This window comes from Mus musculus, chromosome 10 (genome assembly GCF_000001635.26).
Source record: "Mus musculus strain C57BL/6J chromosome 10, GRCm38.p6 C57BL/6J".
In the NCBI taxonomy this organism is placed as follows: Eukaryota; Metazoa; Chordata; class Mammalia; order Rodentia; family Muridae; genus Mus; species Mus musculus.
This window is the reverse complement of record NC_000076.6, coordinates 129408281-129420763: the sequence shown is the minus strand read 5'-3', so window position 1 is coordinate 129420763 and position 12483 is coordinate 129408281. Positions and strand designations below refer to the sequence as shown.

Genomic DNA, 12483 nt, shown 5'->3' with positions numbered 1-12483 from the left:
TTCTGCAAGAGTGTTTTTAATTGCTGAGCTAATCTGATTATGTTATTAATCTCTCAATTCCTTCTACCCATTTCATCAAAATTACTTTCAATTTACTTTCCTGCCACCCCACAGTCAAAAACTCTGACCCATAATTGTTCCTGTCTGAAAGAACTGCAGGGACAGAAATGGAGAGGAGCCTGAGGAAAAGGAGAACTAACAACAGGCCCAAAAGTGAGATCCAGCTCAAGGGGAGGCCCCAAGACCTGACACTATTATTGAGGCTATGGAGTGCTTACCAAAAAAGGGCCTATCATGGCTGTCCTCCCATAGACTTAACAAGAAGTTGAAAGAGTCAGATGCAGATATTTGCACCCAATCAATGGACAGAAGCTGGTGACCCCAGTGGTTGAACTAGGAGAAAGGTGGAAGAAGCTGAGGAGGAGGGCAACCCTGTAGGAGAACCAGCACTCTCAATTAACCTGGACTCCTGAGATCTCTCAGACACTGGACCACCAACCAGGCAGCATACATTAGCTGATATGAGGTCCCTGGCACATATACATCATAGGACTGCTGGGTCTATCTATGTTCAGTCAGAGAAGATGCACCTAACCCTCAAGAGACTGGAGGCCCCACGGAGTAGGGAGGTCTGGTGAGGGAGAGGAAACATCCTCATGGAGACAGGGAGGTGGCAGCAGGGAGAAGGTATGGGATGTGGAACAGTTTCAGTTGAAAATTAGTCATAATAAGTAACATTTGCTGAACATGATGGTTACAATTCATCTTCAGAGTTTTATTCCCAAAATATTGTTTTGTCCTGCTCTTTATAAATCTCTATTATCAGAATATATCAACAACAACTCTCCAAATGAACACTGAAGGAAATAGAGGGGGAGTGGATTAGGGGAGAGGGAAGGTGGGGGGCAGCCAGGAGTGAAGGAGGGACAACTGTGGTTGGGATATATTGTGTGAGAGATACGGACAATTTACATGATGCTGATGGGAAGGAAGCCTCTATATTGAAGGATATGCATTTGAAGGGTCAAAGGACATTCCTTTATTTATTCCTTTCGATTAGAAACTGGTTTTATTTATGGCTGGTGACTGTGTTCACACTGTGTACCTATGTATATTTTGCTTTTGTTAATTGTATTTCACTATGTACTAGATCAGTGGTTCCTTTTTTTTTTTTTTTTTTTTTTAAATTAGGTATTTAGCTCATTTACATTTCCAATGCTATACCAAAAGTCCCCCTTACCCACCCACCCCCACTCCCCTACACACCCACTCCCCCCCTTTGGCCCTGGCGTTCCCCTGTACCGGGGCACACAAAGTCTGCGTGTCCAATGGGCCTCTCTTTCCAGTGATGGCCGACTAGGCCATCTTTTGATACATATGCAGCTAGAGTCAAGAGCTCAGGGGTACTGGTTAGTTCATAATGTTGTTCCACCTATAGGGTTGAAGATCCCTTTAGCTCCTTGGGTACTTTCTCTAGCTCCTCCATTGGGAGCCCTGTGATCCATCCATTAGCTGACTGTGAGCATCCACTTCTGTGTTTGCTAGGCCCCGGCATAGTCTCACAAGAGACAGCTACATCTGGGTCCTTTCAGTAAAATCTTGCTAGTGTATGCAATGGTGTCAGCATTTGGAAGCTGATTATGGGGTGGATCCCTGGATATGGCAGTCTCTACATGGTCCATCCTTTCATCTCAGCTCCATACTTTGTTTCTGTAACTCCTTCCATGGGTGTTTTGTTCCCACTTCTAAGGAGGGGCATAGTGTCCACACTTCAGTCTTCATTTTTCTTGAGTTTCATGTGTTTAGGAAATTGTATCTTATATCGTGGGTATCCTAGGTTTTGGGCTAGTATCCACTTATCAGTGAGTACATATTGTGTGAGTTCCTTTGTGATTGTGTTACCTCACTCAGGATGATGCTCTCCAGGTCCATCCATTTGGCTAGGAATTTCATAAATTCATTCTTTTTAATAGCTGAGTAGTACTCCATTGTGTAGATGTACCACATTTTCTGTATCCATTCCTCTGTTGAGGGGCATCTGGGTTCTTTCCAGTTTCTGGCTATTATAAATAAGGCTGCTATGAACATAGTGGAGCATGTGTCCTTCTTACCAGTTGGGGCTTCTTCTGGATATATGCCCAGGAGAGGTATTGCTGGATCCTCCGGTAGTACTATGTCCAATTTTCTGAGGAACCGCCAGACTGATTTCCAGAGTGGTTGTACAAGCCTGCAATCCCACCAACAATGGAGGAGTGTTCCTCTTTCTCCACATCCTCGCCAGCATCTGCTGTCACCTGAATTTTTGATCTTAGCCATTCTCACTGGTGTGAGGTGGAATCTCAGGGTTGTTTTGATTTGCATTTCCCTGATGATTAAGGATGTTGAACATTTTTTCAGGTGCTTCTCTGCCATTCGGTATTCCTCAGGTGAGAATTCTTTGTTCAGTTCTGAGCCCCATTTTTTAATGGGGTTATTTGATTTTCTGAAGTCCACCTTCTTGAGTTCTTTATATATGTTGGATATTAGTCCCCTATCTGATTTAGGATAGGTAAAGATCCTTTCCCAGTCTGTTGGTGGTCTTTTTGTCTTATAGACAGTGTCTTTTGCCTTGCAGAAACTTTGGAGTTTCATTAGGTCCCATTTGTCAATTCTCGATCTTACAGCACAAGCCATTGCTGTTCTGTTCAGGAATTTTTCCCCTGTGCCCATATCTTCAAGGCTTTTCCCCACTTTCTCCTCTATAAGTTTCAGTGTCTCTGGTTTTATGTGAAGTTCCTTGATCCACTTAGATTTGACCTTAGTACAAGGAGATAAGTATGGATCGATTCGCATTCTTCTACATGATAACAACCAGTTGTGCCAGCACCAATTGTTGAAAATGCTGTCTTTCTTCCACTGGATGGTTTTGGCTCCCTTGTCGAAGATCAAGTGACCATAGGTGTGTGGGTTCATTTCTGGGTCTTCAATTCTATTCCATTGGTCCACTTGTCTGTCTCTATACCAGTACCATGCAGTTTTTATCACAATTGCTCTGTAGTAAAGCTTTAGGTCAGGCATGGAGATTCCACCAGAGGTTCTTTTATCCTTGAGAAGAGTTTTTGCTATCCTCGGTTTTTTGTTATTCCAGATGAATTTGCAAATTGCTCCTTCTAATTCGTTGAAGAATTGAGTTGGAATTTTAATGGGGATTGCATTGAATCTGTAGATTGCTTTTGGCAAGATAGCCATTTTTACAATGTTGGTCCTGCCAATCCATGAGCATGGGAGATCTTTCCATCTTCTGAGATCTTCTTTAATTTCTTTCTTCAGGGACTTGAAGTTTTTATCATACAGATCTTTCACTTCCTTCGTTAGAGTCACGCCGAGATATTTTATATTATTTGTGGCTATTGAGAAGGGTGTTGTTTCCCTAATTTCTTTCTCAGCCTGTTTATTCTTTGTGTAGAGAAAGGCCATTGACTTGTTTGAGTTAATTTTATATCCAGCTACTTCACCGAAGCTGTTTATCAGGTTTAGGAGTTCTCTGTTGGAATTTTTAGGGTCACTTATGTATACTATCATATCATCTGCAAAAAGTGATATTTTGACTTCCTCTTTTCCAATTTGTATCCCCTTGATCTCCTTTTGTTGTCGAATTGCTCTGGCTAATACTTCAAGTACTATGTTGAAAAGGTAGGGAGAAAGTGGGCAGCCTTGTCTAGTCCCTGATTTTAGTGGGATTGCTTCCAGCTTCTCTCCATTTACTTTGATGTTGGCTACTGGTTTGCTGTAGATTGCTTTTATCATGTTTAGGTATTGGCCTTGAATTCCTGATCTTTCCAGAACTTTTATCATGAATGGGTGTTGGATCTTGTCAAATGCTTTTTCTGCATCTAACGAGATGATCATGTGGTTTTTGTCTTTGAGTTTGTTTATATAATGGATTACATTGATGGATTTTCGTATATTAAACCATCCCTGCATCCCTGGAATAAAACCTACTTGGTCAGGATGGATGATTGCTTTAATGTGTTCTTGGATTCGGTTAGCGAGAATTTTATTAAGAATTTTTGCATCGATGTTCATAAGAGAAATTGGTCTGAAGTTCTCTATCTTTGTTGGATCTTTCTGTGGTTTAGGTATCAGAGTAATAGTGGCTTCATAAAATGAGTTGGGTAGAATACCTTCTACTTCTATCTTGTGAAAAAGTTTGTGCAGAACTGGAGTTAGATCTTCTTTGAAGGTCTGATAGAACTCTGCACTAAACCCGTCTGGTCCTGGGCTTTTTTTGGCTGGGAGACTATTAATAACTGCTTCTATTTCTTTAGGGGATATGGGACTGTTTAGAAGGTCAACTTGATCCTGATTCAACTTTGGTACCTGGTATCTGTCCAGAAATTTGTCCATTTCGTCCAGGTTTTCCAGTTTTGTTGAGTATAGCCTTTTGTAGAAGGATCTGATGGTGTTTTGGATTTCTTCAGGATCTGTTGTTATGTCTCCCTTTTCATTTCTGATTTTGTTAATTAGGATTTTGTCCCTGTGCCCTTTAGTGAGTCTAGCTAAGGGTTTATCTATCTTGTTGATTTTCTCAAAGAACCAACTCCTCGTTTGGTTAATTCTTTGAATAGTTCTTCTTGTTTCCACTTGGTTGATTTCACCCCTGAGTTTGATTATTTCCTGCCGTCTACTCCTCTTGGGTGAATTTGCTTCCTTTTTTTCTAGAGCTTTTAGATGTGTTGTCAAGCTGCTAGTATGTGCTCTCTCCCGTTTTTTCTTGAAGGCACTCATAGCTATGAGTTTCCCTCTTAGAAATGCTTTCATTGTGTCCCAAAGGTTTGGGTACGTTGTGGCTTCATTTTCATTAAACTCTAAAAAGTCTTTAATTTCTTTCTTTATTCCTTCCTTGACCAAGGTATCATTGAGAAGAGTGTTGTTCAGTTTCCATGTGAATGTTGGCTTTCTGTTATTTATTTTGTTATTGAAGATCAGCCTTAGTGCATGGTGATCTGATAGGATACATGGGACAATTTCAATATTTTTGAATCTGTTGAGGCCTGATTTGTGACCTATTATGTGGTCAATTTTGGAGAAGGTACCATGAGGTGCTGAGAAGAAGGTATATCCTTTTGTTTTAGGATAAAATGTTCTGTAGATATCTGTCAGATCCATTTGTTTCATCACTTCTGTTAGTTTCAGTGTGTCCCTGTTTAGTTTCTGTTTCCATGATCTGTCCATTGGTGAAAGTGGTGTGTTGAAGTCTCCCAATATTATTGTGTGAGGCGCAATGTGTGCTTTGAGCTTTACTAAAGTTTCTTTAGTGAATGTGGCTGCTCTTGTATTTGGAGCATAGATATTCAGAATTGAGAGTTCCTCTTGGAGGATTTTACCTTTGATGAGAATGAAGTGTCCCTCCTTGTCTTTTTTGATGACTTTGGGTTGGAAGTCAATCTTATCAGATATTAGGATGGCTACTCCTGCTTGTTTCTTCATACCATTTGCTTGGAAAATTGTTTTCCAGCCTTTCATTCTGAGGTAGTGTCTATCTTTTTCTCTGAGATGAGTTTCCTGTAAGCAGCAAAATGTTGGGTCTTGTTTGTGTAGCCAGTTTGTTAGTCTATGTCTTTTTATTGGCGAGTTGAGACCATTGATGTTAAGAGATATTAAGGAAAAGTAATTGTTGCTTCCTGTTATTTTAGTTGTTAAAGGTGGCATTCTGTTCTTGTGGCTGTCTTCTTTTAGGTTTGTTGAGGGATTACCTTCTTGTTTTTTCTAGGGCGTTGTTCCCGTTCTTGTATTGGTTTTTTTCTGTTATTATCCTTTGAAGGGCTGGATTCGTGGAGAGATAATGCGTGAATTTGGTTTTGTCGTGGAATACTTTGGTTTCTCCCTCTATGATAATTGAGAGTTTGGCTGGGTATAGTAGCCTGGGCTGCAGTTTGTGTTCTCTTAGTGTCTGTATAACATCTGTCCAGGCTCTTCTGGCTTTCATAGTCTCTGGTGAAAAATCTGGTGTAATTCTGATAGGCTTGCCTTTATATGTTACTTGACCTTTTTCCCTTACTGCTTTTAGTATTCTATCTTTATTTAGTGCATTTGATGTTCTGATTATTATGTGTCGGGAGGAATTTCTTTTCTGGTCCAGTCTATTTGGAGTTCTGTAGGCTTCTTGTATGTTCATATGCATCTCATTCTTTATATTTGGGAAGTTTTCTTCAATAATTTTGTTGAAGATGTTTGCTGGACCTTTGAGTTGAAAATCTTCATTCTCATCCACTCCTATTATCCGTACGTTTGGTCTTCTTATTGTGTCCTGGATTTCCTGGATATTTTGAGTTAGGATCTTTTTGCATTTTCCATTTTCTTTGATTGTTGTGCCGATGTTCTCTATGGAATCTTCTGCACCTGAGATTCTCTCTTCCATATCTTGTATTCTGTTGCTGATGCTCAAATCTATGGTTCCAGATTTCTTTCCTAGGGTTTCTATCTCTAGTGTTGCCTCGCTTTGAGTTTTCTTTATTGTGTCTACTTCCCTTTTTAGGTCTAGTATGGTTTTGTTCATTTCCATCACCTGTTTTTATGTTTTTTCCTCTTTTTCTGTAAGGACTTCTACCTGTTTGATTGTGTTTTCCTGTTTTTCTTTAAGGACTTGTAACTCTTTAGCAGTGTTCTCCTGTATTTCTTTAAGTGATTTATTAAAGTCCTTCTTGATGTCCTCTACCATCATCATGAGATATGCTTTTAAATCTAGGTCTAGGTTCTCAGGTGTGTTGGGGTTCCCTGGACTGGGCGAAGTGGGTGTGCTGGGTTCTGGTGATGGTGAGTGGTCTTGGTTCCTGTTAGTAAGATTCTTCCGTTTACCTTTCGCCATCTGGTAATCTCTGGAGTTAGTAGTTATAGTTGACTCTGTTTAGAGATTGTTCTTCTGGTGATTCTGTTACCGTCTATCAGCAGACCTGGGAGACAGATTCTCTCCTCTGAGTTTCAGTGCTCAGAGCACTCTCTGCTGGCAAGCTCTCTTACAGGGAAGGTGCGCAGATATCTTGTATTTGGACCTCCTCCTGGCCGAAGAAGAAGGCCCAAAACAGGACCTTTCTCAGACAGTGTGTTGCTTTGGCAGTTCCCAGGTGGTACAGACTCTCACCTAAGCAGACTAAATTCCTAAGTTCCTTGGAGTCCCGGGACCAAGATGGCGACCGCTGCTGCTGTGGCTTAGGCCGCCTCCCCAGCCGGGTGGGCACCTGTCCTCCGGTCCGGAAGGTGGCCGGCTGTCCCCGGCCCACACAGGGTGCTGCCTCAGCGCCTCTGTGCTTCTGCCTGTTCCAGAAGCTGTCAGGTTCTCTGGCGCACCCTCTCACCTGTTCAGACTAATTTCCTAAGTTCGGTGGGTCCCGGACCAAGATGGCGACCGCTGCTGCTGTGGCTTAGGCCGCCTCCCCAGCCGGGCGGGCACCTGTCCTCTGGTCCGGACGGTGGCTGGCTGTCCCCGGCCCACAGAGGGTGCTGCCTCAGCGCCTCTGTGCTTCCGCCTGTTCCAGGATCAGTGGTTCCTAACCTTCCTGATGTTGCAACCTCGTGTTTTATTGATCTCTGACAATAAAATTATTTCAACTGCGACTTCGTAACTGTAATCTTGCTATTGTAAGAATTGTAATGTAAATATCTATTACGTGACTCCCAATGGGGTCGCGACCCACAGGTTGAGAAGTTTTCTCTCCATGGCCTTTTTTTTTTCCAGTATGTTATTATTTTTATTAAACCGAATAATAGGAGAAGGGGATGGGGAATGGGAAGGTAAATGAATTCTTTTTTTTATTATTCTTTAATCTGTTTTTACAGTCCAGTCTTTATCCCCCTCTTGGTCTGCCCTCTGACTGTTCCATATTCCATACTTCCCCCCCACCCCCACCCCACCCGTCTCCAAAAGAATGTCCTCAAACCCCCAAATTTCCAGACCCACTCCACCAGACCTCCCCACATCCTGGGGCCTCAAGTATCTCTAGGGTTAGGTGCATCTTCTCTCGCTGAGTCAAGACCCAGCAGTCCTCTGCTGTATATGTGTTGAGGGCCTCATATCAGCTGGTGTATGCTGCCCAGTTGGTGGCTCAGTATCAGAGCAATCTCTGGGGTCTAGGTTAGTTGAGACTCCTGGTCTTCCTATAGGGTATCCCTTCTCCTTAGCTTCTTCCAGGTTTTCCCTAATTCAACCACAGGGGTCAGCAGCGTTTGTCACTTGACTGGGTATAAATATCTGCATCTGACTCAGCTGCTTATTGGGCCTTTAGTAGGGCAGTATGCTAGGCTCCTGTTTGTAAGCACACCATAGTATTAGTAACAGTGCCAGGCCTTGGGGCCTTCCCTTGATCTGGATCCCAATTTGGACCTGTCACTGGACCTTCTTTCTCTCACTTTTCTCCATTTCTGTCCCTGCAGTTCTTTTAGACAGGAACAATTCTGGGTCAGAGTTTTTGACTGTGGTATGGCAACCCCATCCCTCTACTTGATGCCCTGTCTTTCTACAGGAGGTAGACTCTATGGAATAACTCTCTACTCAATATAACTTTGTCAGAGAAGAAATAAAGAAATAAATTAAAGACTTCCTGGAATTCAATGAAAATGATGACACAGCATATCCAAACTTATAGATGGACATTTTTCATGGTGACATAATAACTTTCGATTCCTCTTTCTCTCTGTTCTTTTTTTCTTTTCTTTTTTCTGTTATTTTTCTTTTTCTGCTTTCTTTTTCCTTTCTTTCCTTCCCTTCTCCCTCCCTTCCATTCCCTTTCCTTCCCTTCTTCCTTTCCTTCTTTCTTCCTTTCTTTTTTTTTTTATTTCATGTATGTATGTGTGTATCTACATCAGTTTGTATGCAGCATTTATATATGGAGGCCAGACGAATATGTTAAATTCTATGGAACCACCTGATATGTATAGTGGGAGGTGATCTGCTCATTTGCAGGAGTATTACATGTTCTTAAACCTTGAGCTATCTCTTCAACCACAGAACTTTTAAATCACAGTGTTTCCAACTTTTTCTGTATTTATTCCATTCTTCCTCTTTTTTCTTATACCACAATAGAAGTCATTAGAGAAAAGACCCATGGCTTATCTCTTGCTCAAAATTTAGGTCAATGCATGACGAAATGAATTATTGTTTACCTAATAGCATAAGCAAAAAGAAGCTCTTCTTCTCATTATATATAAAAATGCATTTCAATCAGTGCTCATACATTGAAGGGTCTTATGTTCTGCTTCCCTTAATAAATCAAAGACTCATTAGGAGAACCCACTGGATTTTCAGAAGACTTATTTTTCAAGATTCTCTACTGCTCTTCAAAATAATTTACGTAATTCACTCTAGACTATGAATAATACATACTAATTATTTTCAACAATGGATGCAATTAATTCCCAGTATAAGTAATAGTGTTTATAGAATTAAACCAAGTGAAAGAGAGACTATTAAATCCTTTGTAATAATTTTAAAAATACTAATATTCATATAATAAAGGTTTATGGAAGCCATGTGTTCAAACTCTCATATTTTGTTTATTAGATAGACAGATATAGTGTAACAAAGAAAATGAAGTAAATTAATACTATTATTACTACTATCTCAAAACACTTAATTTTTATTTATGACATCATAAATTCAACTTCAAATCACAAATTTATATGGCCTTTTTTATTAAGAGCTAAATAAAAATTCAAGTGGGCTATTATGATTTGTGATTTAAGCTTAGTTAACTTCTTAGTTAACTTATTTTCATTCAAAATAAAAGAAAAATTTTGAGAAGAGTTAAAAGAATTAAGAGAGTTTTAAGAGAGTATTTTGAGAAGTGAAATTGTATAAACAATTGTTCTCCAAAATTGTACAGCACCAAGAATCTGAGAAAAGCTGTGTTATTTCCTGTTCTGTAAGTTGAAATTAATTCCAAGCATTTGACAATATATTCATGAGTTATAAGTTATTATAGGCATTATCTAGTTCTTCAATTAAAAGTTTTCATATTTGATCTCATTTAATCTTATAAACATGAAATTTTCATTTTTATTTTTAAATAAAAAGTCAAGGTTTAGAGAAATTTTATACTTTTCATTAATTCATATGGCTAGCAGTTGTTAAATAACATCAGATTAACTATGAATAAAGAATGCTTTTTTTCAAAACAGAACTACATAGCCTATCATGTATTTAAAGAGAAATATGGAGATGGTTTGCTTTTGTCAATATAACATAGATGCATATATTAATATAGAAAACATTTATGTTCCCTTTGAGCATATTGCATTTCAAAATATAGTTTCAATTTATCCTATTTATATTGGTTAAAGTTGAGGTTTGAATAATGAATTGAGTGGGAAACTGATAGATTAGCACTGCCCTTTATATATTCAATTCACCTGAAAATAATAAAAATTACAAATTATCTTTATTAAATCTTTAAAATGGCATTTCTTCACATTGACACATCCTTTCATTTGCTTCTATACAACAGTACTTTGTAAATCAAGTCTTTGAAAGCTTGTTTTACTTGCTGGTTCCTTAATGTATAAATAAAAGGGTTCAACATAGGGGCAATTGAAGTATTGAGAACAGCTACTGCTTTGGTCAGTGATGCCCTTTCATTTGCAGAAGATTTCACATAGATAAAAATGCAACTTCCATAGGACATGGAGATGACAATCATATGAGAGGAACAAGTGGAGAAAGCCTTTTTCCTCTGACTGGCAGATGGGAACCTCAGAATGGTGCTGATGATACAGATATATGACAAGATCACTAGAGCCAGTGTGAACAGCAGAGTGACAAATGCAAAGTAAAAGCCAATCATCTCTAAACTCCTTGTATCTGAGCAGGAGAGCTGTAGAATGGGGAAGTAGTCACAGGAGAAGTGATCAATGACATTAGAAGCACAGAAGTCCAGCTTGAGGACCAACATTAATGGTGGGAAGATGGTCAGGAATCCTGCCAGCCATGAGGCGAGGACAAGAAGGGTGCAGACTTTCTGATTCATGATGAGGGTGTAGTGCAGTGGCTTGCAGATGGCAACATAACGGTCATAAGACATAGCAGTTAGAAGAAAGAACTCAGACACCCCCATGGAGATGAAGAAATATAACTGAGCCAGACAGTTGTTATAGGAAATTGTCTTGACTTTAGTAATTATTGACCCCAAAAATCTGGGAATTGAAACACTGGTGAATGTAATTTCTAAGAAGGAAAAATTCCGGAGAAAGAAATACATAGGAGTCTTTAAACGAGAGTCTAGCAAGGTGAGGATGATGATGGTCAGGTTTCCAGTGACACTTAATATGTAAGTTATTAATAAAAAGATGAAAAGTACAAGTTGAAGTTCTGGTGTGTCTGATATACCTAACAGCACAAACTCTGTGATCACAGTGTGGTTTCTCATACTGATGTGTTTATCTTTTAACAAAATCTATGGTTGAAACAAAACAAACAACTCAAATTAGTAATATGAAAGCTGCCTGGAATAAAGAGTTAAAGGAAGCATTGTATGAGGATAAGGGCTGGGAGAGGAGTGAAATAAACCATGTAGATATGATAAAGACACTTAGTAACCTACTGCTCTATAAAATAACTAAAATAATGTATTTTAAAGAAGACCAAATAAAAGTACTTTAAATGGGTGGTCAACACTGCTCAGAGAAGCAGTATGCTTCAAAATTAAATTACTATTGCCAGATGTGAGACAACTCCCTGTGAACTGCTGGCCAAGCACAACCCAGAAAATATCAAAACAACACAGACTATTTTCATTATTCTTGGTTTCACTCCAAAACTAGAAAGTAATATCCTACTACTGCATAGACTTTGCATAGTCTAGATACAGAATACAGAATAGTCAAGATTGAACTAGCCTGGAAGATTCCATCATGTTGGCTAGTATTGATAGTGCTGGGAAGTTTTATGCAAGCTGTTTAGAAGGAATGGTAATATCTGGCCACATTCATATGTAGACCCTTTGTGACAAAACACTGAACTTCCTGAATGCCCACCAGGTCAATAATAACATGATTGTTCTTAGGGTACCAAGTTGCTTCCATATTAGTTTTGAGATCTACTCTATTGGAGGGGATACATGCCTGCCTCTGTAGAATTGGTCAAAAGTCTATGGACAGATAGGTCTCCATTCCTCTTGATGAATATACTATCAATGACTTTTTAGGGGGCTATTCATTTGTTTTTGCCAAATTGGCATGAGAACTGATCTCCAAATATTTATGTTCATACCCACAGACGAGTGCAGCTCTCATCTTTGATTTTAATACCCTTCCAGCAGTGGTGGATGGGTCAAAGTACTGAAAATAAGTGGCTGCTGAATATTTGGTCCTAAACAGGACAGCTGTCATGCTTCACTGGCACCCAAATGAACACTGTAGAAAAGAGAAGAAGAACTGTGGGATAGGGAGGAATGCAGTAGGGTTCTATATTCTGGATAGGATATGGCTGTTATAATAGGAGACTCACAGTAGCTG

General features: G+C 39.5%; 1 protein-coding gene across 1 annotated transcript; it reads right to left on the bottom strand.

Moving 5' to 3' along the window:
* Positions 1-10457: 10457 nt before the first annotated feature.
* Positions 10458-11396, bottom strand: Olfr785 (olfactory receptor 785). Its single transcript, NM_001305430.1, has one exon. It carries the CDS (start codon positions 11394-11396, stop codon positions 10458-10460), a length of 939 nt encoding a protein of 312 aa, NP_001292359.1.
* Between the last annotated feature and the right edge of the window lie 1087 nt (positions 11397-12483).

Excerpts from the sequence above, each read along its gene's own strand:
- Olfr785 (NM_001305430.1), bottom strand. The coding sequence starts at position 11,396 with ATGAGAAACCACACTGTGATCACAGAGTTTGTGCTGTTAGGTATATCA.